Source organism: Hakea prostrata, chromosome 3 (assembly GCF_041222555.1).
Source record: "Hakea prostrata isolate BN-2017 chromosome 3, UWA_Hpros_2, whole genome shotgun sequence".
Taxonomy (NCBI): domain Eukaryota; kingdom Viridiplantae; phylum Streptophyta; class Magnoliopsida; order Proteales; family Proteaceae; genus Hakea; species Hakea prostrata.
In genome coordinates this window covers 75,699,076-75,725,113 of record NC_142602.1, presented here as the reverse complement: position 1 = coordinate 75,725,113, position 26,038 = coordinate 75,699,076, and the positions used below count along the sequence as shown (strand labels likewise).

The 26,038-nt window shown below is 41.0% G+C and overlaps 1 protein-coding gene and 1 pseudogene across 2 annotated transcripts in view; both read right to left on the bottom strand.

Annotated features, from left to right (window-relative positions):
• Positions 1 to 356: 356 nt before the first annotated feature.
• LOC149023101 (acidic leucine-rich nuclear phosphoprotein 32 family B protein) lies at positions 357 to 2,325 on the bottom strand. Its single transcript, XM_089147409.1, has one exon. It carries the CDS (start codon positions 2,106 to 2,108, stop codon positions 798 to 800), a length of 1,311 nt encoding a protein of 436 aa, XP_089003535.1. The 5' UTR covers positions 2,109 to 2,325; the 3' UTR covers positions 357 to 797.
• Positions 2,326 to 5,551: 3,226 nt separating this feature from the next.
• The window catches only part of LOC149023100 (ethylene-responsive transcription factor-like protein At4g13040), a 39,822-nt pseudogene continuing 19,335 nt past the window's right edge, over positions 5,552 to 26,038 (bottom strand). The window contains exons 5-7 of the transcript XR_016172510.1: positions 19,031 to 19,215; positions 6,450 to 6,571; positions 5,552 to 6,342 (exon numbers count right to left, since the gene is read on the bottom strand). The product of XR_016172510.1 is annotated as an ethylene-responsive transcription factor-like protein At4g13040 (transcript). The remainder of the gene's footprint in view (positions 6,343 to 6,449; positions 6,572 to 19,030; positions 19,216 to 26,038) is intronic.

Here is a 26,038-nt window from a genome sequence, read left to right as displayed (position 1 = left end):
ACTCCGGGCATGCATGTCTCTTCCTAATAGGGCCATTGCTGATTCCTGACTCCACCAAGCAAACTTCATTTCTTCTGTTTTAAATCATACCACCTACCACCTTCTGCATTCTTAACCACAGATATTCATTGATTATGAATTCCCTTCCTTGAACAGAGTGAAGCTGCATCAAACTGTGATTGATACAGCACCTCTCTCCCCTTCTCATCTCTTAATTCACTTCTTTGGTGGGGGGGGTCCCCCCCCCCCCCCCTTCCCCCTGTTTTTTGTTTTTTCCCAGGCCCCCCAAAGGGAAAAAAAAACCCCCCCCCGCCAAGTACCAGCCCCCACTACTTGGCTGTAAATCCTGCAGGGATGAACATGCAACAAGGGGGAAGAGATAATCTTACATGACAGGAAGAATTAATCACGATTTTGACAAGATTATCAAAGTCCTCCTAACAGAGCCACTTCAAAGATTTCTAACTCAAAAAACGAAAATGGGAAACAACCATTCTGCCAACAACTAGCTGAATCTCTACACACTCTGTTTCTACTCAGTTCAATCAGCTTCAACTCTTTGCAATTAAGCAGGCTCATACAGAGAGAACAGAAAAGAGAATGGCAAGAGTTGAATAATTTGAGTGACTATAAAATAAGATATTTACTTCGTTATTTTGTCAACAACTTTACTTTAACATCAAACCAAGTGAAACAGATTTTTAATTTGAAAGAGAAAAGAAGGGGGTGTGAGAGAGAGAGGAAGAAGAAGACGAAGAAGAAGAAGAAGAAAATCTATCTTATCTAACTTAATTGATCTACCCTTTCTTACCGTGCCGACTGATCTGATGAAACCATCCAATTCCCTTCAAGGCCTTGGAAATCTTGTTAAGGTTGGGCCTGCCCATCCCCAAGTTCATCTTCCCTGTTGAAAACTTCAAAGCTTGTAAGCAGCAGAATTGTTCATCCATATCATCATCATCATCATCATCATCGTCTTCCTCATCATCATCTTCATAGTGCTCAACTTGGTGTTTCTTCTTTGTATGCTTGTTCTTTTCCTTGCTTTTCACTTTCTTCTCCTGCTTTTCCAATTTCGCCTTGCCTGTGTCAGTTTCATAAGTTTCCCACAGTAAGTCCATCCCTTCTTCTTCATCTACATTCTTTCTTTCTTCATAAAGCTTGCACGCCAGTGTCCTCTTCCACTCCTTTTCTCTCCTCATTGACCCAAAGCTCCCAAGAGTACTGGAACCCAGTGCCTCAGGATTTACATTCATAACTTTAGGTTTTGAGTAGTACCCTTGGTCATCATCATCATCATCATCATCATATTCCAGACTCGATTTGACTGGGTTTTCATCTACCCTGTTCACAGCTGCCTTGGATTCTCCACCCACTACTCCTACTGATGACTCCATTTGGTTTTCTCCACCCTTGTCGTCGGACACGGTACGTTTTTGTACCGGTCCAACAACATGCTTTTCTTCTTCTTCTTCTTCTTCTTCTTCATTTGGACCTGAATTCTGTAAGAAGCATCCTAGGCCATCTCCACCACACTTCCACTTACTCTGAACAACCACAACAGGGTTTTCTTCTACCTTGTCAGTTACTGCTTCAAGTTCAACTAAATCAATGTCTGGTACCTGTGAGCCTTTGACATCAAACTCAGCTTCTACAACCCCAAATGGGTCTTCTGCTCCTCCTCTTTCTCCCACATTGAAGCCAATTCCGTTGAACACTAGCACCCATGATTCCAACTCCTCAAGAAGACTGAATTGGATGCCTTCATCGTCAATTCTGGACCGTAATGCGTGTACTACTTTTTGGGATGCATCAAGGAGAAAACCCACTTTGGAATCAGAGGTTTCTAGAGAAACTCTGTCATCCAAGATGCCAGGGAAGACAGTTGAGAGAGTCAGGAGGAGAAGGGAGGTGGTGATGAAGAGAGGAGAAAGAAACGAGAAGAGTTTAAGGAGGTAAGGAGAGAAGAAAAGCAAGTAGGAGAAGTATAGAGGATGGGAGAGTATGAAGGAGCAGAATATGACCAAGTCAGAGAGGAGAAGCCTAGAAAAATGAGTCTTCTGCTTGCTGTTCTTGTTATTTGAGATGGAGAAACAGAATTCGGACATCTCTTCTCTTCACTGTGCACAAGCAAGGAAGAAAGGAAGGAAAGAAAAAAAGGTTAAGTGGAGAGAAATATTAGAGAATTTAGAGGAGAGGAACGGCAGGGAAGAATGGAATGATGGAATGGACAAAGACGAAGAAGAAAGCAAAGACTTGTTACTTCCTTTTTCAGTGCGTGAAGAGGGAAAGAGAGAAAGAGAGAAAGAGAGAGAGAGTGAATTGGGGGGTAGTGAGTGAAACCGGCGTGACTATAGGAGAGGACAAGGAACGACAAGGTGAGAAAAAGGTAACAACCAACGTTGGGTGCAAGCAAGCAAGCAAGGAACACCTTTACATTGTTTACAAAAGTCCTCTTCACCATAACCACCAAATCAGTTTCTTTTAATAAAATGACTAGAATGTCCTTCCTCGCTACCATATTATTTTTTGAACAATAATTGCAGTCCTTTCTTCATAATGCCTCTTACTTGACTTCTTGAGCTTTATCACACTTACGAACCTTCTTGTAATTGAGTTTTTTCGAGTCTTGTGTGTTGGGGACCTTGCCAAGCTGTGTTGAAGTTGTCCAAGGTCCTACCCAGATCCAAGCTCAAAGTGAGGTATTTACTGGCTACTACATATGAAATATTAGTGGCATCGTATTCACAAGGCCAGACTTTTGAGAGCAACGACAAGCGTTTGATCCTACAAGTGGTACTAGAGCTATGAGGTCTTGCCAAGGTTGTGCTGAGATTCAGAAGGTTGCCCAAGGTCCTGATCAAATCTAGACTTGAAGCGGAGTAGTTGCTGGTTACTATATATGACGGCAAACACTTGATCCTACATTGTGGTTACAGTTTCTTTTCTGGTAATTAATGACATCAAGCCAGAATTGGATGTACTACCTTCATGCATTTATTGAATTTGCATGTTCTCACAACTAACTAGCGTTACTCTATCATGGCATCAAAGTGAATGATTAAGATGGGGATTCAATAGGTAATGATTAGACTTAATGTCGAAATATAGTATAACCGCGTAAAACCTATAGTTGGATGAGACTTGCATCGATGGGTCCGATATTCTCCTTCTTCTTCTCCTTCTTCTTCTTAATAATTCAACGGATGCAACTTGCATTCATGATAAAAAAAGCATCTAAATGAATCATGAACTACTAAGTGATTTAGAAAGGCATGTGAAATTGAAGGTGGTAGTTACAAGGGTCCTGATTAATTTGTCTTTTGATATGCTGATTCGAACATTTTACCTAACATGAATCAACAACCAATTTATATAATTTAACAAAAAAATGAATTAAAAAAAATACTATAGTTAAACAAGAATGTAAAAAATCCCTACTAAATCCACCATCAATATTAGAAAAATATACATATTCTGTATAAAAAGAAAATAACCCTTAGCCCGATAGAGGACAATAATTGAAAACTAGCACTAGTCATGTCATCGAGTGCATTTGGTCCCTCCTTAGACTGAATTTTGTAGTGATAGAAGAACGCTAACTGTTTTTTTTTATTTTTTATTTTTTTCTGGGTGTGGCTAATAAGAGCGAATTGCTTCAGTGCTATGCAATTAATGTACAACACAGTGAAATTTGTAGTCGAGATCAAAACTTGTGATCTAGCAAAATCTCGACCACTTATTTCCCGCAAGTAAGCTTTTTTTTTTCTTCTTATAAAGTTTATCTATGAGACAAATGATCGAGATTTTGTCTCGACCATGGACTGCACCATTCTATGCAGCACTAAAGCAAGACCCATAGTAAAGGGAGCAAGGAGAGTAAGGAGAGGGCCTGTGTATTATGCATAGAACAAAATTTCATCGAAACTTGCGAAATTTCCACTGAAATTTTCCATTTTGGAAAATGCGAAACTAAACTCATGGGGACCGGAAAAAAATCCTCAATTTCGATCAAGTTGGACCAGCTGGTTCATGAGGAAAAAAATTCCCAAATTTCGTGGGAAACTTGGGAAATTTCGTGGAAACTTGAGAATTTCGTGGAAACTTAAGAGATTTCGTGGAAACCTAAAAAATTTTGTGAAAAGTTGGACTTTTTCCTGTAAATTTTGTAGTTTCCCAAATTTTCAATTTTTTTTTTTTATTTCATGTTTCCCCAAATACCCCCTCCATTAGGACTTCCCTATCCAAAGTGTGTATTCCTTCAGGTTAGTTATCTTAAACATATTGAAGATCATACTCATAAAGTTACAATTGTCGATTAACTTGACAACCATAGGCATAAAATGTCATGGGATGTCTATGTTCATTGGTTGGAGGAGAGGATGTTATATGCATAGTACTACTCAGCTCACAGGATAAATCCACTATTGACATTCCTCTTAACATTAAGTTGTATTTTCCTTTTATTGTCAACTATTTTGAAATTAGAAATTATATATTGAATGTTATGTATTTAAGTAGTTAGTTTATAATGTACTTTTTGGACAATTCTACATTGATGTTATGTATATTGAATGACATATCTACATTGATTTTTTTTTTTAACAAATTACAACAAATGTATTCTTTATACTCTAATTAGCTTAAATATAGGATCTCACCCCAAAATACTTTCTAAAACCTGTCAAAACTTGTAAGAAAAAGTTCTCGATTTTCTCGAAAATTTTCAAGTTTCCATCTAAATTTTCCATTTTCACCCTTGAGTTTTCTTCGAATTTTTTACCATGATATTATATATATCTAGATGGCTGGTCGGGGCCTTGGTGGGAAAGGGACGGAAGTGAAGAAAAATCGGGTTCTAAAAAAACAGAAGTCCTATCAAAAGAGAAAGAAGAAAGAAAGAAGAGTAAGATAATTTAGGGTTCACACTTCACATGGGGAACCCAATCATGACCACTCGAGTGCACCCTATGCAGATTGCAGGCCCTTTCCTCCTCTTTAACTTAACCGGCCCTACAAGAACGGAAAAGGCCCCATGTGTCTGTCTGTTGTTACTCAGGGAGAGAAAGAGAGAGAGAAAAAAAAAAAGAGAGGACACTCTAGGTAGCACAGATGCAAAAAATGATAAAATGCTCCACAGCACATTCTAGGTAAAAGTATAACTGATACATAAAACGATAAAATGCCCCCACAATCCACACAAGTGAGAGGTACTTCTCTTTGATCCTCTTGATCAACTATGATTACCACTGGATGATTGTACCACTGGGGGTGGTGGTCTAGTGGTTCCAAGTTCATTTCTAAGTGGTTTGATAAACCTTATATCTCAGGTTTTAATCCCCTATGCTCTTATGTTTTTGGCATTGGACAGTTGTTTGCTCTTTAGCCTGGGCATGAACCATATCAGCTTCTGTGGACTATACTAGGCCTCCAGTGGGGCTCCGCTGACAGGGTCAGTGCTTCCTTTGGTAGTGCACAAGGCTAATGCTTGCATAGATCGCACTCGATAAAAAGTCCAAACAGTGCATAACGAGGGGCGCTAGGTCGCCGCTACTACATCCCCTCTTTTCCTTACCCAAAAAAAAAATCAACTGTGGCTGTGGAGGTGACTACATTGCATTGTTTTCACTATCTGACGATAACACCGTTGCTTGGACCTTAGAATTAACCGAGGATTGAAGTGGGACCAACATCCTCATTCTCACTCTCACTCTCATTCTGTTGTGAAGACCAGTTTTCACCATATGGTTAGAGGGTTTAAGCTATTAACCAGGATTGGATTGTGACTGCACCGCACCCAAGTAAACCTGGAATTGATGGAGCTATTTTCCATCCAATTCATTCACAATGCTTCAACTTCCATCTCAACTACATTCAAAGCTCATCTCTAAGAGTCAATGTGACATCCATCCCCAAATATGGATGTTTTCTACCAACAAATGCAACTTGGAAAAAAAAAAACAAAACAAAAGCCAATCCATAGCTAGCGTTATGCAAATAGAGGACAATTAATGGTGCAAGAAATCATAATGATTATTCCAATTGAGGTCAACATCTGCTCAATGATACATGGTCTCAACTATACCCTGCCCTAATAGGGGCCCTTTATGTACAAATAATAATGAGGCCAAATGACTTACACATGAATTACGCTAAAACTGGGTTATGGAACCTTCCACCTGCTCTCCCAACATTACCACGATCAAAAGACTGACATGCCTTGCTCCGCATCCTCAGAAGCCGAAAACCCCACAGCTCCTCGTGCACCATCTGAATCTTCACTCTTCGCTCCGATTTCAGACTTCTTCACAGGCACTGGACCGACCCTTCTCTGGTGGTGTTCTGCAAACCAGTAATGCATCTGGTTAATTCATATTCTGGATATCTCCAATGAAGAAGAAGACGCTGTAAGAAGCACATGAAATCAATTATGTCTAAGAAGAAAATACTTTTACTAGTAATTGCACTGCGAGTATAAGTCAAGAATTCATCCCAGTTGAATCGCCTTAGCTCTTGCTTCTCTTCCTCTGGGAGCTCAAAGTTGGGTTCTCTCCCGCACATAAAAGCTGCCCTGTAAAGATACAAGATGGATACTAAGTAACACACTGCCATGTACCCAAATCATTTCAAATTCTTAAAATCCTACTCTTGAAAGAGGATGAATGGGAACTAGCCATGAGGACACTTCCTCATAGATCTACTGCCCAGTCTTCTTCCAATAGGTAAATCACCTCAAAGCAGTTATGCCTTTGCTCCTCATACCATCGTATGTAAGGAAAACCCTATACTTTCACTGGATGTGCATATCAGTGACTGACAAACGACAGCAAGAAAATGAGAAAAAAGCGTACATTAGAAATTCAAAACCAAAGTTTGGCACATCAATATATAATCCTGAAAACCATAGTATTATTTGCAATTGATTTTTTTTTTTTTTTTTTTGGGGGGGTTCAAAACAAAAATTGCATAGTTGGCTGCAATTGTATGAACTGTTTGGCTACCCAGTTTACAAGGCTCCCACCACTATAAGGTCCCGGAAGGATCATAATGTAAACAGCCTTTTTTTACCATGTTTGCATAAAAAGGCTATTTCCAGACTTCAACCCACGACTGTGGTCACAATGTTTGGCATTCCATACTCCTTTAAAATAAGCAAATTTAAGATGTCATATGTATAGATTTTCTCTTTAGAAGCCTGACCTGACTACATTACATGGTGTTGGGATTTTATAATTATTAATTTAATTATATGCCCAAGGGCAATATTGGAAATTCACTCTTAAGGCGGTTACAAAATATAGGTTATATATTTATATTTGTAACCACCGTATCACTTGAGTGATTACATTATTCATGCATAAGTTTTCCAGACGAGAGGCGGCTCCCATCTCTCTCTCTCCCCCTCACCAAGAAACGCAAGAAAGGAGTTCCTTGCTTTAGATCTCCTGACCATCCTTTCCACACGGCATTTGGGTTCTGGAACTTGTTCCCTTTCCTAGTGATTGTGGAATCACACCGGTGGAGCTTTAGTGGAGGAACGAGGACGTGGATCCAGTTTACTTCCGCTGCAAATACTCTATAATTTAGGAAAGCGAATCTAGGTAAGGATCTTTCCCATATCAATTATAAATTGAAAATTATATGGAGTATTACCTACATTGATAATAAAATTGTGGTTCCCACGATTCTCGGTTCCTCCCCATTGTTTATTTTCATTATATGGATCCAATGGGAGGATCAAGGGGTTTATGATAACCCGCGGAGAATCCAAGGTTTAATAGGAAACCCATGGGAGAATTGATAGGGTTTTTAGAAACCCTTATGTTTTGATTTGGATCCGAGTGGGAGGATTTTTTTAAGTTTCCCTTATGACAAAATTGCATGATTGATAATCCATGAGAATTATTTTTGCTTAATGATTGCTGGATTTTTTTCATGCATTTTTTTTTTTTTGATGAATTTTTTGGGACAAAAAACTGTTCTTTCGTTTTTTTTTTTTAAAAAATTTCGTTCAAGAAAAAAAAATGACGCCGTTTGGTCACTATGGACCAGACGGACGTCCGTCTATTGGTCTGTCGGATCACAGTGACCTAGATGGTCGTCCATCTGGTCACAAAAGGCTAGATGGATTGTCCATCTAGTGAGACAGCAGTCCGTCTGGGTAGACGGAGAGCCGTCTCAGAATCCATCTCAGACGGATTGTCAGACGGTGATCCGTCTCGGAATCCGTTTGAGAGTTTGTCCAGTTCTAAATGTGTTTCTATTTACTGGACACCAATGGCTCGACAATCTGTGTGATGTTTGGGCATTGAAGGCCTATTGGGGCCTAGTGGGAGCTAATAAGGTAGAAGTGTTATGTGTGAACTATCTCATAGCATTAACATGATTGCATATTTTATTTTATTAAAATTATTTTTAATTATGGTTCTATTAATCATGTTTCTTGCACAGAATGAAACTAGTGTATAAGTCTATGTGGGTTTGCATAAGAATTTGATTGAATGTTTTTTAGCATCTCTTTTGGTTTGAATGCTTATCCCATAGGTTGACTATGCTAGTGTGATTTGTTGTTGCTTGTGTTATGTTTTATGCTAGAATAGTTGAACTCACCCTTGCATATAATGTCTCTAGGATAAATGGCTGCTACAAAGAGCATAGTTGCCGACCTCACTAAAGGAGATAAGCTAAATGAGAGGAATTATGACATCTGGCACCGAAAGGTACAATATCTCCTGGAAGAGCAGAATATGCTGGAAACCATAAACCAAACCATGTCCCCACCTGAGGAAGGTACCACTGCACAGCATCGCAGGGACCTTGAGTCAAACAATGCTTGGAAGAGGAAAGACCGGGTAGCCAAGATTATAATCCTGAGCACCATGAGGGATGACCTGATGCTTCGGTTTGAGAAGCATAGGACTGCAAAGTCTTTGTGGGAGGCTGTGAAGTTCCAGTACGGGGGGACTTCCACCACAAGAGGCCGCCGGCTCGGACTCACCTTTGACAGTTATAAAATGCGCCAAGGTCACACCATGAGGCAGCATATAACCGTCATGTCGAACATGATTAGTGAGTTGAGCGCATGTGGGCACCAAAAGACTGATGAGGAGCAAGTCTCCACAGTCATTAGGTCACTGCCAAAGACTTGGGAGCATATGAATATCTTCTTGACTCATGCTGATGATGTCAAGACTTTTGATCAAGCTACCAAGCACTTTGAGCTAGAGGAAAATCAGATGTTGGCCGATGCCCCTCAAATTGAAGTACTTGTTGTTGAAGCTAGCACTAGTAAGGGTGCAGGCTTCAAAGCGCAAGAGAGACAAAGCTCAACCTCAGTAGTCCAAGCAAAGTAACCAGGGTGGGAACAAAAACAAGAGTGGCCCCAAGCGTTCAAGGGGGACTAGAGCTGGCAAGAAGAAATCACCTTTGATTTGCTTCATGTGCCGAAAGCCTGGTCATTTTGCTCGTGATTGCACTAGCAGGAAGTATGTACTGTGTGTTATACCTCATCTTGTTATGTAACAAATTCTACTATGCTTGCTGAACTAAATCCTTTGTGAATTGTTGATTCAGGTGTGACAGAACACATAACAAGGGAACCCTCGAGCTTTGTGGAATATCGTCGTATTCCAAAAGTAAGCAAGAGAATAACGATGGGGAACAGCTCAAGTGTGGAGGTTCATGGCATAGGCACATGCAGATTAGTTTTGCAAGGTGGCCAGACGTTGTTACTCCATGATGTGTTGTATGCTCCAGACATTCGGCGGACTCTTGTTTCTGTTATTTATCTTTTAAGACATGGTTTTAGAGTTGTATTTGAAAACAATTCTTTGGTTTTGTATCTAGGTGATTCAGTTTATGGTTATGGTTTTCTTCATAATGGTTTTATTGTATTGGATACAATTGATAATTTATGAAATCCTAGTAATGCTTTTGTTTGCCAAAATACTATGTATTGATTCTAATTTGTGGCATGTTAAACTAGGACATATTGTCTTAGATAGGATGAACAGGTTGGCAAGAGAAGGTCTCTTAGGCCAAGGTTCACTATCTGATTTGCCAACCTGTGAATCATGTCTAGTAGGAAAAGCAACTAGAAAACCATTTAAAAGGGCTTTAAGAGCCTCTCTTCCTTTAGAACTTATCCATTCAAATGTGTGTGGACCCATGAATGTGCATACTAGAAAAGGACAGGCTTATTTCATCACATTCATAGATGACTATACACGGTATGGTCACATTTATCCTATTTCTCATAAGTCAGAAGCTCTATAATGTTTTAAGAAATTCATGAGTTTAGTTGAAAATTAGTTAGATAAAAAGATTAAAACTCTTAGAATGGATTAGAGGTAGAGAGTATCTCTAGGATATGTTCAAAGGGTTGTGTGATGAAAAGGGGATATCTAGACAACTTACTATTCCAGGGACTCCACAGCAAAATGGGGCTGCTGAGAGGAGGAATAGAACCTTGCTAGACATGGTGAGATCCATGATGGCGTAGGCAAATCTACCCATCTCTTATTGGGGAGATGCTTTGCTGACTGCGGCTTATATCCTCAACAGAGTTCCAACCAAATCGGTTCCTTCCACACCATATGAATTGAGTTGTGGATCGAAAGGAAGCCAAATTTGAGTTACTTGCGCACATGGGGATGTGCAGCATATGTTCACTCTACTTCTCACCAATATGGAAAGCTTGGACCCAGAGGAAAAAAGTGTATCTTTGTGAGATATTCTGAACCCTCAAAGGGCCATGTCTTCATTGGACTAGATGAGAGTGAGAGGAGAACAGAAGCTTGAGTCTAGAGATGCAACATTCATGGAGAATGATTTTCCATCTCTTTCAGGAGTTAACAAAGAATCATCAAAATTCTTTGAAATACAAGATAGTGGTCTTGTCACTCCAAGAATTCAGATTATGGACAATGAACCTGGGGTTCATCCAAAAGATCCTAGTGGGAGTGGGAGTGCAGATGTGATAACTACCTCAGAGGGTGAGCTATCTGACATGCACTTGCGCCGTAGTGGGCGCAGGCTAGTTCTTCGTCGACGTTTCGACATTGATGATGAAGCCTATATGGTAACTCCTAAAGAGATCAACTGTGAGATAACTTCAATTGATGAGCATGAACAGAAGAGCGTGCAAGAAACTCTTGCGAGGTCAAGCTCAAAGGAATGGTTGAAAGCAATAGAGGAAGAGTTGGAGTCGATGAAAGTTAATCATGTTTGGGACTTGGTTGACTTGCCGCCGGGCCGAAAGGCAATTGGGAACAAATGGGTTCTCAAGATCAAAAGAAAGGCGGATGGATCTGTTGAGAGATTCAAGGCTCGTTTAGTGGCTAAGGGCTACACCCAACGAGAGGGCGTTGATTATAAGGAAACTTTTTCCCCTGTGGATAGGTTTGCCTCAATTCCCCTCATACTAGCCATTGTTGCTCAGTTGGACTTGGAGCTTTATCAAATGGATGTAAAAATTGCTTTTCTCAATGGAGAACTGAGGAAGAGATCTATATGGATCAACCTCAAGGCTTTGAAGCTAATGGACTTTAGCGCAAAGTGTGCAAGCTTAAGAAGTCCATATATGACTTAAAGCAAGCATCTAGACAGTGGAATGTGCGCTTCCACCAAGCTATGAAGGAAAATGGTTTTTCCATGCTTAAAGAAGACCACTGTGTTTACACCAAGAGATCTGATGGTAATTATGTCATTCTAACACTGTACGTAGATAACATACTTATGGCTAGCAATAACAAGGAGCTATTGCAAACAATTAAGAAATTATTGTCCTTCGTATTTAATATGAAGGACATGGGTGAAGCAAGCTATGTGGTTGGTGTCAAAAATTGTCAGAAATAGGCAAAAGAGATTACTGGGTTTATCTCAAGAGACCTATATTGACAATGTCTTGACGAGATACCAGATGCACAACTGCAAACAAATTGATACTCCAGTGGAGAAGGGTTTGCATTTGAGCCTTGATATGGGTCCTAAAACTCCAGAGGAGAAAAACAAGATGGAAAGAGTTTCATATTCCAGTGCAGTGGATAGCCTTATGTACGCTATAATGTGTACTAGGCCGGATATTTGTTATGCAGTGGGTTTGGTTAGTCGGTACCAACCAAACCCAGGCATAGAGCACTGGATAGCAATCAAGAGGATATTGAGATATCTCAGAGGAACGAGTAACTACATGCTGCGTTATCAAGGATCGAATTTGCGGTTAGTTGGCTATAGTGATGCCGACTGGGCTAGAAACATTGATGAGCGCAAATCAATCTCTGGATATGCTTTCATGCTGAATGGTGAGGTCATTTCGTGGTGTAGCAAGAAGCAGACTTGTATATCCCTCTCAACCATGGAAGCAGAATATGTAGCATGCTCAACTGCGGTTTAAGAGGCTGTTTGGTTGAGGAGATTCCTTTGATATACTGGAATTGTGATGACATCCAAAGAGGCTGCTTTTGTCTACTGGATAGTACGGCAGCTCTTAGCTATGTCAAGGACCCCAAGTATCATGGGAAGACCAAACATATACAGTTGAGATATCACTTTGTTAGAGACATTATATCAAAGAAGAAAGTTGTACTTAAGCACATATCTACTAGTCAGATGGTAGCTAACCCTCTTACCAAACCTATAGCCAAGAATATTTTTATTTCTCATGTAAAATCCTTCGGCTTGCGTAGATTGTGACTTACGTTTGTACTGAAACTTTCTTATTATTAAGTAATATGAGTTCATTCCAGCATTTATTTTATTCACTTTCTATGTGATTGTGTTCTTATAGCATAAAACGAGATATGTCAATAAGCAAGAGAATTGCTCACTCACACGAGCATTCGCCTCTGGCGCCTTGGAGGCGAGTAGAGATGAGACGGATTGTGAATGACTTTGTGTAGGTCAATTCATAATCATGATGTCGCCTTGATTTGGAATCAAGATGAGTTTCTTTATTGTGAAGAGAATCATACATGAATGTTCCCACTATTCATGTTGCCCATAGGAGCCAGGTGCGAGTACTTTATGTGGTGCTAGGGTGGTGACAATAAAGAAACTCGGGTTAGGCGCAAGAGGTTGCGACTAGACTAAGACTTGTATGGTGTTGAGAGGGACATACATTCTATTGAGTATAGAATGCTACACCATAGCACGTATATCATACTATGTGTGCTTAGCGATCATTGAAAATGAGAGGATGGATCCCTACTCCTCTCATTGTGTGAGTCCTGGACTTTATGGTCCGTTAGTGTTCTTAGTGACTTTTGACGACATCATGAAACAAATGGTTGATGTGGCTACTTTGGGGTGTTACCTATGGTCATGATTGATTCGACCTAAAGGGGCACTACCGAGAAAGGAGTCAATCCTAAGTGTAGTGATGGTCTGGGGCAAAAGGAAAGGTTTGATTCAACTGCACCCTAAAAGTGTTTGCTAGCGCCAACTATATGTGTTATAGTAGTGAACATTTTAAGGACAAGAAGGTGATCTCTCAGAGGGATCGAGATACCTTTAGTCTTGTGAGTTTGAATAAACCTAGGACACTGTGGTATACTAATGCTTATTTGATTTGTTTCTTTGAATGATGGCCTTCTGGGAAGGTTTTTAGTTTGGGGCTCATGCTTGCAGGTATATCACCGGTCGCACAACCCATTTGCAATATGACTTGTGGATGTTTGTGTCTGGGACACAAGAGGTCTATGTATCTGGGATACATAACAGAGAGATCAAATATGTATATCTGAGATATACATGTGTCTGGGACACACTGTGACAAAGAGATTAACACTTGCCCTTGTGCAAGTGGGAGATGTTGGGATTTTATAATTGTTAATTTAATTATATGCCCAAGGGCAATATTGGAAATTCACTATTAGGGCAGTTACAAAATATAGGTTATATATTTGTAACCACCGTATCACTTGGGTGATTACATTACTCGTGCGTAAGTTTTCCAGACAAGAGGCGGCTCCCATCTTCTCTCCCCCCCCCCTCTCCTAGAAACGCAGGAAAGGAGTTCATTGCTTTATATCTCCTGACCATCCTTTCCACACGGCATTTGGATTGTGGAACTTGTTCCCTTTCCTAGTGATTGTGAAATCACATCGGTGGAGCTTTGGTGGAGGAACGAGGACGTGGATCCAGTTTACTTCCGCTGCAGATACTCTATAATTTAGGAAAGCGAATCCAGGTAAGGATATTTCCCCTATCAATTATGGAATTGAAAATTATATGGAGTATTACCTACATATGGTTTCAATAGTGAAATAATGCTGAACTAAGATAAAAGATATGAAAAAGCAAAAAGGATGTGGAGCTTGCATTAGTCGTTAAGCTTCCAAGTAGACTTATAAATGGATACCCAAAATCTACCTCTGAATTTGCATTCATATTCGTTTAAAGGTCTTTGAATCCGAAATTTTTCTTATCGGAAAATATTCTTGTCCATCCAATAAGTAATCGGATTCGGATTTGAATATCTGCTAATCGGATCGGATAATATCCGGTTAAGATTTTATCTGATTAGAATAATATGATTTTTTTAAATATATATAATACGGCATTCAGTTAACCCTAATATTGAACTCACCCTGAAGGGCTAAGTCAATAAATCTATAATATTTTAACCCATTAACTCACAACCCTAAATGACTATATCCCCAAATCGAATTACCAGAACGGCAAAACACTCGTCCAGCATCTTCAAGCTTGGGAAACAACGTTCTTCAAGCTTGGGAAGCCCAAACAACCAAACCCTAACTACCCTCTTTCAACTAGCAGCAATCGGCATTAGTCTTCGTCTTTCTAATCTTCATCTTTTCCCTCTTTCTTCTTGGATTGAATCCTGGACAACCATGGCTAAAGATTCTGGATTTGTATAGGCTACTCTTGCGAAGGTTGTGTTGTACAATTCTTCTTCAAAGGTTCTGTTGAAGTATATGCAAGTTTGGGCGATTTTACTGTTCACATAAACAATAACGCAAAACAGTAAAATAGCCCAAACTTGAGTAAGCAACTAGGAAATCAGCCAAAACAGACACTGTATACTTCAACAAGTTCTGCTCACGACATTAAAAGTCGAGAAGATTAAGCCTCTATATCATCTGAACAATTTTATCTCTTAGTATTTCCTCTGCTCCTGCTGAAAAAAGTCTTCGACTGGTAAAGTTTCTTCAAGAATGATAGCATTCACTTGCATGAATTGGAAATTGAAGATCTAGTCTTATTTCTTCTTCTTCTCCTTCTTCATCTTTTCTCATTTCCATTTGTCAATTGGGTTTCTTGGATTTTGAATGTCTGGGTTTTCTGTTATGTCTTCTCCTTCTTCCTTTCTCATTTCGTTTTTGTGAGAGCAACCCCCCCCCCGAGAGCAACTTCTTCTCTATTATCAATCCAGTTTCTTGAATTTTTTTTTTTTTTTTGTGTTTTCTATTTCCGAATTCAAATTCAGATACCTTCTGGGATAGGACTGGAATTAGGAACTGTCCCGTCTGGGGGATCTTTCCGCGTTTCGGTTGTTTTTGGGGTGGGTCGGCTTGGTAGTCATTGTTGTATTTTACTGTGTGTCTTTGTCTACTGGTTGTCAGTACTTTAGTTCTACTTGCCTACTTCATTTTTTCTACTTCAAATGTTGCTAGGAAATCCTTGTGTTGGGGTGCCGGTGGTTCTCCGTGGGGTGTCTGCGTCTCCTCTCCTCCCCCCTGCTCCCTGCTTTTGCCTTGGTTGTCGTTTCGCCGCTTTGGTCGGTCTCTTGCTTGTCCCCGGGGTCCCTTTGGTGGGGTCCGTGGGGGGTTTTGTCGTGGGTTTTGGGCTGTCTTGTTTGGCTCTTTCGGGTCTCGTTTCTTTTTCCGTTTCGTTTCCTGGTTTCTCTTTCCCGTTTCCCACGTTTGGGTTTTTCCTCTGCCCTGTCCCTGGGTTGCCGTTTTGCGTCGGTTCGTTTCGTGTTTCGTCGCGGGTTTTTCGGTCCCCGGTTTCGTTTCGCTTTTCCTGGGTTTCGGTGGGTTTCGAGTTTCGATGGAATTTTGTTCTATGTATAGGATTCAGATTTGGATAGCGGTTTTGTAATCGAATTCAGATTCAGATAGTGGAGCATCCAAGCCAAATCCAATCCTTTACTGGTCTACCTCCAAGTAGTGTGAGGTGCAGCTCCCCTCTTAAAATTCTTCTAATAGGAAGTCCTCAGAGAAAATCCATGCAAAGAGTTTTCCTAGTGGGTTATTAAATTGATGATGGCTACAAAGAACCCTGGCAATGATTCACCCGGAGATCCATTCACAATGTTTCCTCAGCCACCCACCCTACCCCCCTACCCCTTCACTTTTCTGATACAAAAATGGCATTTCTGAAAGCCTCCCGTCACCCCCCCCCCCCCAACAAAAAAAAAAAAAACCCAAAAAGAAAGGAATAAAAGCCTAAACAACAGCTGCTCTCTCCCTTGAAGCAGAGAGTCCATCTAAGTCACCCCCATAGGCAGTTTCTAAGTGCTTCTGCTCCACATGTCTAAATAAGCCAACCAAATCAACTAACTTGTGTCTTTTCATAATCTCTCATAGCTGAAGAGATCATTTTATGTCGTTATTATCCTTCTGAAAACTGACAAGCATTCGTTTAGAAGACAATGAATATGCATACTGTTAAGTACCCGAATGAGGCAACTTAACAAAGATGGAATAACTCAAAAAGATAATAGCAATAATGGACTTTGAATAAAAGTTGAACGAAAAACAAAACACACTACTAGCATGGTGAATCCACTACCCAAGGCAATAACTCTCACCCATACTCAAAAACCTCTCCCTCCTCTTCCTCCCCCTTTTGCATTTCGTTCCTCTTTTATCATAGATCTCCCGTTCATAGGACTCTTCTCTATCCTAGTCCGTGTTCTCTTCAATCTAATCCTGTCTCTGTTCTCTTCTCTTCCCCGTTTGGGTTTGCTTCCTTTCGCTTGCTCTGTGGGCTTATCTCTCCTCCCGTTTCCCTTGTCTCGGTGTCTGTCTGCTCTCTCTTTTCCCGTTTTTCCGGGGCGTCCTTTCTTGTCCCTCTGCTCCCTGCTGCTGTTGGGTTTCTGTGGCTGCCCTCGTCCTCTTTGTCCCCCCTCCCCTCGCCGCCGCCTCGCTGTCCGTCTTGTTTTCGGGTTGCTGGCTCCCTTTTCTGGTTCGGTTGGTGCTCCTTTGGTTTTGGTTGGGTCGGCTTGGTCTTTTGTTGGGGCTTGGTTCTGTGGTTTTGGCCCGTTTGGGGTGGGTTTTGGGTTTTGGTTTGGGCCCTTTCTTTTGCGGGTTGGTTGGTTTGAGCGAGATGGGCTTGGTGTTTGGTGGGTTGGGCCCGGGTGGTCTTTTTGGGTTGCCTGCCTTGGTGGGTTGGTTGGGTTGGTTTGGGTTATGATGATGGCTGTGTTTTGGGTGGGCTTGCCCGGGGGTTTCTTTGGGGTCTGGGGGCCTTAGTTTGAGCGAACATCTGATTGGGCCCTCCTCTTTGGCTCTGGGTTGGCCCCCCGCCGGTTTGGGTGCCCCCCCCTTTCTCCTCTTCTTCTTTTCTGCCGGTCTTGCCGCCGCTGCCGCCGTGTCCGGCCTCCTTGCTTCTTCCTTCCCGCTCTCTTTTTGGTTTGTCCTCCCTGCCGGTGGTTCTTCTCTCCTTCTTCGTCTTCGTTGCCGTTGGTGTGTGTGCTCCGTGTCTTCATCCTCGTTCGTCTTCTTTCGCCTTCTTTCCCCGTTTGCGTTCGTCCTTGTCTTCTCTCCCCGTTGGTGTCTTCTCCTTTGTCTCGGTTGTCTCCCGTCGCTCTCCCTTCGGCTTCTTTGTCCCGTCCGTCCGTTTCTTGCGTGTCCTCGTCCTCTCCTTCCTGTTGGTCCCCCCCCCCTGCTCTTCCTCGTTTGGTTCTCCCGGGGCCTCTTCCTCTCGCTTCTCCTTCGCGGTGTGCCCTCCCTCCCGTCGTTCCTTTGTGCCTTGTTGTCCCGTGGCCTACGTGGAATAACTCAGATAATAGCAATTGGATTTTGAATAAAAGTTGAACGAGAAACAAAACACACTACTAGCAGTAGGTGAATCCTACGGCTACCCAAGAGCAATAACTCTCACCCAATAACTCAAAAAACCTCTCTCCTCTACTCTTCCTTCCCCCTATTTATAGCAATTTCATTCCTACAGTATTAATCAATAGAATCATCCCAATTCAAATAGGACTCTTCAAATCTAATCCTAAAAAGTAACATGAATGTAATATGACTCTTCAAATCTAATCCTAAAAAGTAACCTGAATGTAATATGACTCTTCAAATCTAATCCTAAAAAGTAACCTGAATGTAATATGACTCTTCAAATCTTCCACCCGATTTAGGGGATTTGCTTGCCATGCTTTTGCTTATAGACTTGTGATACAAGGGGCTTATCACATACAATAAATATGTAATCTCTAGGGTAGATCTCTGAAGGATGCATACAATAAACACAGAATTTCATTTCTCTACCATGATTTGAGAACAATATTCCTGAACATCAGCATCACTTGTGTTTTTTTGGCTTGTGAAAGAATGATAGATCAATTCTGACTTCTGGATGTTCACAAAATAATGTGGATTGTGCCACAATTCAAAGGGAGACAAGATTCAACATATCCTCTCATATACAAGCATACCGGTCTGTATATGTCCAAGCATGCCAAAAGGCCCAAAACCATTTGTTTGGTTCATCTGATATTTTCCAATACCTTGCTTTGGCGCTTGGCAATTTCAGATTGGGGCTAAGATTTAACATTGAGCCATAGATTCCAAATGTAAATTTCTATTTCAAATCAACCTGTACTACCACTTGGCATTTATTGGATGACATGTAATTCTACTTCCTTGCAGAATCTGTATGCACCTTCAAGGAAACGAGGATCTTCTAGAGTTATTTATCTGCATATTTACAGCTACAAGTACTAACCATGCCAGAACCTTGAGATTCTCGAGAGAAGCACAGTAATCAAATTTCTCATACAGAGAATACTTCATGATTTCATGCTAAATTATCAGTAATCTCAGAAAAGATGTTTAAGTACCTGTCATATAAATGAGCAGCTTCCTCTTGAGATCCAACAGTTCCCAAGTGGATTTGCTTCTTGTCAACTTTAATTGCTGCCTGCCATTTCATATTTTTGAAATAGACACCTCTCATCATACATGGCTCTTGATTTTCCAAATGCTTCCTCCTCCTGGTGTCGCTTTCTGCGTTTGATTGCTTGGCCTACAAATAGCGGCATTGCAGGTTAGTTGCACACCCAGATGGCAACAAAAGGACACGAGATTATAAAACATCATTTGAGTTCTTTCACATATATTTATAAGGAATATATGTTTTAAGTGCACATCTTTAACTACAGAGAAAGGCATACAGATACTTGGGAACTATTTGGTCTAGTACAAGTTGCTCAATTGACAATCAAACTGAGGTAAAGCAGAATATACAAACCCAAGGTGTACTTAGTTATCATGTACTTCTTTGTCCTTGCCTCCTCTCCTGTTATTTAAGCATCAAGGAAAGTGCATATCTTTCAATCAACATATCATTCCAATTCGTAAGTATTAACCATTCCTCATGCCATGACTATATAATCCATGGCACCAAAATTCCTAATGAATCAAGATCAGCCAGTTGGAGGGTAACATGTAAACACTGCGAAGTTAATGCAGCTCATCTAAACCCTTCACCCAAAGAACAGACGGGTCCAGTGGCCTCAGCCCTGGTCAAGTTCACAAAGAGAATAAGAAAAAGAGAGCTTGAAACTAATGCAGCCTGCCTAAGCCCTTCCCCCATGGAATAGAGGGGTCCAGTGGTCTCAGACCTTGTCAAGTTCAGATAGATAATAAGCTTGAAATCTGAAATAACAGTGGATCGTCATTGATATTGACAAAAAAAAAAAAAAAAAAAAAAAGAAGAAGCAACTATTTTCCAAATGATAAGCAAATATCCAGAGAAAGACGGACTTCATACAGTCAGATCTCAGATCCAGGATTGAGACAATGAAAAAATGGTGACCACTCCTCAAGCAGACACAGAATAAAGAGACCCCTTTATAGAAAATTTTAACTAATGACCATTTTGCAAGGCTTTTTAGGAGAAAGGCATCTGATGCATGTTTCCATCTTTACAGAAAGCAGCTTGTTGGATGTTGCCTGCAAACCCATAAAAGTTGTAACCCGAATTCAATTTTCAAATTTTTAATACAGGTCTTATTTCAGCAACCAAATCTCTTTTGACTGAGGGGCATATGAGAGGGCTCTGGATAACAACTATCAGTTCAAAAGGCTTCAGTTGTAACCGATTGAGTCCTTCCAAACACAAGAATTCTCAGGAATTCTCTTACAGGCATTGGTTATACCCAAACAATGACCTGAGTACTTAATGATTGTCCGAGATTCCAGAAAAGACTTTATAACAATTTTTAGGTTATGCCCGAATGAATTTGTCTAATGATGTTAAACAGCTACAATATTTCAATGCTAAGGATCGTTGAATGGTGATCGGGAAAAGCCTGATGATCACAAGATCAAAAGTAAGAGAATTTTCATTCACAATGGCCAGAGGGGGCCAACTCTTACAAAAAAAAAGGGAGAGAAGAAAAAATACAAGTACTGAACACAGTCGGTATACAAAAAAAGAAGTCAAAAGGATTATGTTTTCATTGTTCGAGGACTGGGTCTTCAACTAGCTCGGGATCGGCGTTTTCATCTACTTCTTCAAGTTCGGGAGTGGCTGGAGGAGAGTCACTCAGATACCCTTCAATATTTGGGTTCATGGGTGGAAGGTCTGATTTCTGTAACGCCCATTCGGGAACCCCCAAGTTTAATTCCTCAAACACCTCTACATGACAAACGCCATGACGAGGTTCGGTCTTGAATTGAGGGTTCTGCTTGAGAAGGGACCTCCACACCTAATTCTGCCCCTCTCTATAAGCCATGACATTAAAATTCACCAGCAAGTTGCCAAATGGCTTAGAGTTAAGGTATTTCCGGATGCAAGCTTTCCGAACGTCCAAAGAAAGATGCTCAGGCTTAGAAGGAATCCTCATATCTTGAAGAGCATCCCTTTCCTTCACCAAGTCATCAATCTTGGCATTGGCTTCCGAAAGTGCCCCTTGCAATCGGGTCACCTCTTCCTCCAACTTCCCGACCCTTGAAGAGGAAGCTTTAAGTTCGGCTATTAACTTCTTAAATTTAGAACTGTCTTCCCGAAGACGGCCGATCTCTTTATCTTTGGCAACCACCTCCTCCTCACAGCGTTTAGATCGAACGCTAAGACGCTTGATCCTCAACAATGCCTCCATCTGCCCATGGAAGACGTCCGCAATTACCCTGCACACCAAAAGAAAATTACGAAGATTAGAACTTTAGATTGAGATTCGGGAAAGAATATAATTCTACTTACTTGAATGAAGAGTTGATAAGCTCTTCATCAGGGACAGAGTTAAGGATCTTGCAGTCTGCTGGCATTCTGACATTTAAGGCCCAGTCCATGGCCTTGTTCGGGTCAGAGGTTACTTGATCGTACACCGACAGCTTCCAGGGAGGTATGTATATGTCCTCCATCCTCCTCTTCTTGGAGACAACATCATCAGCGAGATCCTGCTTCCTCTTTGTCAAGATGACGTCGTCGTGAGTAGATTTGGCAACGTCGATCGAAGCTTTTTTCTTTTCAAAAGGGGGGAGGTGAACATTCAATACTCCCTTCGGGGCCAAAGGTGGAGCCTTCGGTGTCGATTGCGAGGGTTCGGTCTCTTTCTTCTTGGACTGAACAGCCCTGTCCTCATCTGCATCTAATCCTTCAGAGGCTTGAACCTTAACCGCCTTCGAGTTATAATGAGAAGGCACTGCATCAAACAGAAAAGACAACAGTTAGAACACTGGCCAAAGACAAAGGAAAGTGATAAGCACATTTATGTGTGAAATCTTAGGGCATAAAGCATGCATTTTACACACTTAGAGTGAAGCTACCTTGGGTTTTGTATTGTTTTTGCAGATTTTAGGACTTTTCAAGATTTAAGCAAACATTTGGAGTTTTGGGCGTGAAACATGCAATTTTACACGTTAGGAGGTCCATTCAAATTCTCAAGTGCGAAAATGGACTTGATCTGGAGCATGATGGGCTAGAGATGTGATTACGGGCCACCTCCAAAATATTTTAGAAATAAAGAAGAACATGGAGAAAAAGAGTCCTTGCATACTTCAATATTTTATTTCCTATTTGGGACTTGATCAAAGAAAGAAAAAGAGGAAAAAGAATCATATTCAGAAAAGGAAGAGGGAAAAATCCCGTTTTTGAGTGTCTTTGTCCAGGTTTGATCAAAGCCTTCATTTGATCTCTCTAAGTCAGTCCGATTTGGTCATCCGATGTCCGATCGAGCTGATTTTTGGAGGAGAGCTTCACGACTTCTTGATCCTCAAATCAAACGGTGGAATTGTGCATTTGATCTCTCTAAGTCAGTCCGATTAGTACGCCAAAACTCTCCTTGGTTGAGTCAAATAAGAACCCTGAGTTTGATTCAAACTCTGTCAAGAATCATATCCCATGTAAACTCTATAAAAGGAGAGCATACTCCAGCAAGGGAGGACTTTTTTTAGAGCTTAGGAGGAGCACACTTTCTTTTCTCTTTAGTTTATTTAGGCTTTCGCTAGTTTTCTTTGATTGCTTTTGTGAGATTCTAATTTCTAGATTGAATGTTTAGGTTTAATTTTTCTATGTAATGCAACTTCAATTTCAAGTTCAAGTTTCAAGTTTGAGGATTCGTTTTTCTCTGGGTCTAGCAATTGCAGATCTAGATCTGGTTGTTAGGGTTGGTTGAGATTCGAATCGTTCATTCAAGTTTTTTTTTCTTATTCGAGATTCAAAGATACAAGTAACCTTCACCAATAATCTTCTCTCCCCCCCCCCCCCCTCATTCCCACTTCTATCTACCCCTCCATATTCTTAACTTAGGATTTATTTTTCGGCATTTATTTATTGTTCTCCCTTCCCCCTGGGTCCTTAATCAAATATGCTTACAATCATGCCTCTCTTTGGTTAAGGTTTCCCTTTTCCTTTTATTGCTTTTTGTTATTTACTTTATGCAATTTATTTTTCAGCATTTATTTATTGTTCTCCCTTCCCCCTGGGCCTTAATTAAAGATGCCTATAGTCATGCCTCTCCTCTTTGGTTAGGGTTTCCCTTTTCCTTTTATTGTTTTGTTATTTACTTTCTGCATTTTTTTTCTGCCTTTTATTTATGTGTGGTTTATATTTGTGTTATCTTTAGTCTCAATTCGATCGCATTAGATGTATGGATTAGGACCACTCGTTTAGTTTAATTAATTAGTTAACAAATTTGAATCATTACACTCTCGCATTACCATTAAGAGGTTAAATTTTAAGTGGCTTATCTCCTTGAGATCGACCTGTTAGCTACACGATACCGTGCGCTTGCGGTTATTTTTATTTTGCAAACAGAAAGTAACAAGTATAAGACTAGATGGATGATCGGGAATCTCACCGGGGGCTAAACCCCACAATTGGAGTATGGCCTCATATTCCACGGCAAGCCCATGGATCTCCTGACACGCCTGGATGGACTTTATCTTCCGAACAGCGCTTTCTTCGTCGGGAGATGGGGCCAAGGGATGATTTGCCAAAGTATACGAAACCAGGCAATTCCACGTGATTAGGAAGTTTAGATCTTTGGGAGGCGCTCGGTAGAATATAAACCAATAACAACACCCCTTATAGTTGGAGGGGCAGGTCCCCTTAGCAAGGATACTCCCCGACCATCCCAACTCTTGCTTGGAGTGTTTAGAAAAGAAAACCCAACCAGGAGGGTTGGATTTGCTCAGATAAAAGAAATGAGAAAAAAAGAGGAAGTGAAGGAGTAATCTCTAGGTCGAAGTAGAGGCCTAGAAGTCCGATAATAAGGTGCCAACTGTTTGGGAGCAGCATACCCGGACATATTTCCTAGTGATTGAGAACTTCTAGAAAAAAAGAGGAGAGAAAAAGGGAAACCGAACCCCACTCTTCAGGGTGTCGGCGAACCCCACTCTTCTGGGTGTCGGTAAATAAAGAATTCATCAGGAGGGTTGGAATTAACCCTCTCGTCCGCATTCAGGACGCGTAGCAAATAAGAAAAAGGAAGGAGAGAACTGACTCGAAAGAGGTTCTACCTCCTCTAGACAAATGTGGGAGACGAAGAAACTAGGGCCATTAAAGGGCCTCTTAGATGGTCGGGGACCTTCTACCACAGTGGGAAGGGGGTTTTTTCTTTTGGGAAGCTGGTAAGGAGACCTTTTTCTTATTCACCAAAGCGTTCCCCAATGGTTTCCTCGGAACAAAGCGAACGAAAGACATCACCGGTCAGTAATCCTATCATTTTTGTCTCCCGATAGTTCAACCGATTCAGAAGGACTAGCTTGGTTAGCTGAATCGTCTCCATTGATTAGACGATCAATGGAGTCATCATTTGAGGTATTTCCACTTCCCATCCTAGGATAAACTAACTAAAGGTAAAAGAAGGGTGAAAAAACAGAAGTCCAACAGGGACTATGGGAGAAAGTCTCGAATGAAACAGAAAAAGAAAGAAAAGAATGAGAGATTAAATGAGGAAATGTCACTTACTTGTGTAAAATGGAGAAGAGAATCCTTCAAACACCTGGAGCTGATTAGAAGACGAGACTTGCAGAAAATAACAGCAGCAATTCATAGCAAGAGCAAAGTGAAAAAATGAGTTAAGAAGAAGAAAGGGTTTAAATAGATGGAGTAGAAAGGAACGATTAAGATTCATTCAGATCGATGGATGAGGACGAACGACGATTCGTGTGTCAGCTTTCAATGGACAAGATCAATCTGAAATAAATGGTTGGGTATGTGAAACGGTTCGAGAAAAAGGAAATAATGGCGTCTGAATATTGTAGGCACGTGGCAGCAAAAGGAGCAGCAAACAATGCACAAAGGCGGCTCGATGAACGTAACGTTATACGGTAAAGTCATAAATGTGACGTTTCAAAAACGGGAAGGACGTTTAACCTTCTAGCTGATGATCGAGAAAATAAGCTAAGCAATCGGTTCCAATGACTCACCTCAATCACTTAGCCTAGGGGGCTCACGATGAGGACAAAATAAGGCTAGACTGGGTTCAAACCACAGTCCAGCTGATGACTCCAATCGGGATTGGCTCAACGATCGAGCCATTAAGTAACATGAAGAAGAAGAGACTGGAATGGTTATAGAAGGTGGCATAATCCCTAAGGGCTGACCGGGACCGACGAGCCCGTGGTGCCCCCCCCACGGAGGTTCAAGCTCTTCCCCTCCTTTTCCCCCCACTCTTTTCTCCTTTCTTTTCTTCCGCCCCGCCCAAAGATTCGGGATGGACGATCGTGTTCCAAAAGGTAACAAACACCAGTATGGAATGAACAATCAGTATGGAATGAACAATCGTGCCAAAAAGGGTAACTACCATTATCTCTAAAGAGAGGTAAAACCTTAGGATCGAATAGCTACAAAAGAGGATGATGAACAAATCCAACGGTCAGGAATAAAAGGTAAATCCTATAAAACTAAAGGGCCACACACAATAGAGGTATTTGAACCGTTTCCCTCCATTAATGTTATTCAATTAAGCTCTACAACTAGCCAGAGCTCTGTGGTGTTCTAATTACTGACTTAGCCTTCGGAGGTGGCCACCCAACCGTGCAGTCGAGCCACGTCTAACTTGATTTTGCAGGTCATTCTTCAAGAATTTGAAGGTTGAACGGTTTTTGGATGCATCATTTTAAGCCCCCTAGACCATGCGGTCGAGCTCTTAAGGTCGAGCGTGTGGTACGTTACTCTCAAACAAGAATTTGTTGGGAAAGAAATCGATCAGTCTTTTTCTCCCAAGCTTTCCAAAAATCACATTGATTGGAAGGTTGTTACATCTTCTCGAACCGCTACTACCAATCAATGATTTCTAAAGTTGTATTTTTCTTAAGTTCTATTTTGCTTAACTTTCTGAATCTCGATCACATTCTTTGAGTGTTGGAGCCTTAATTGACCCCCGATCCGTTCACAA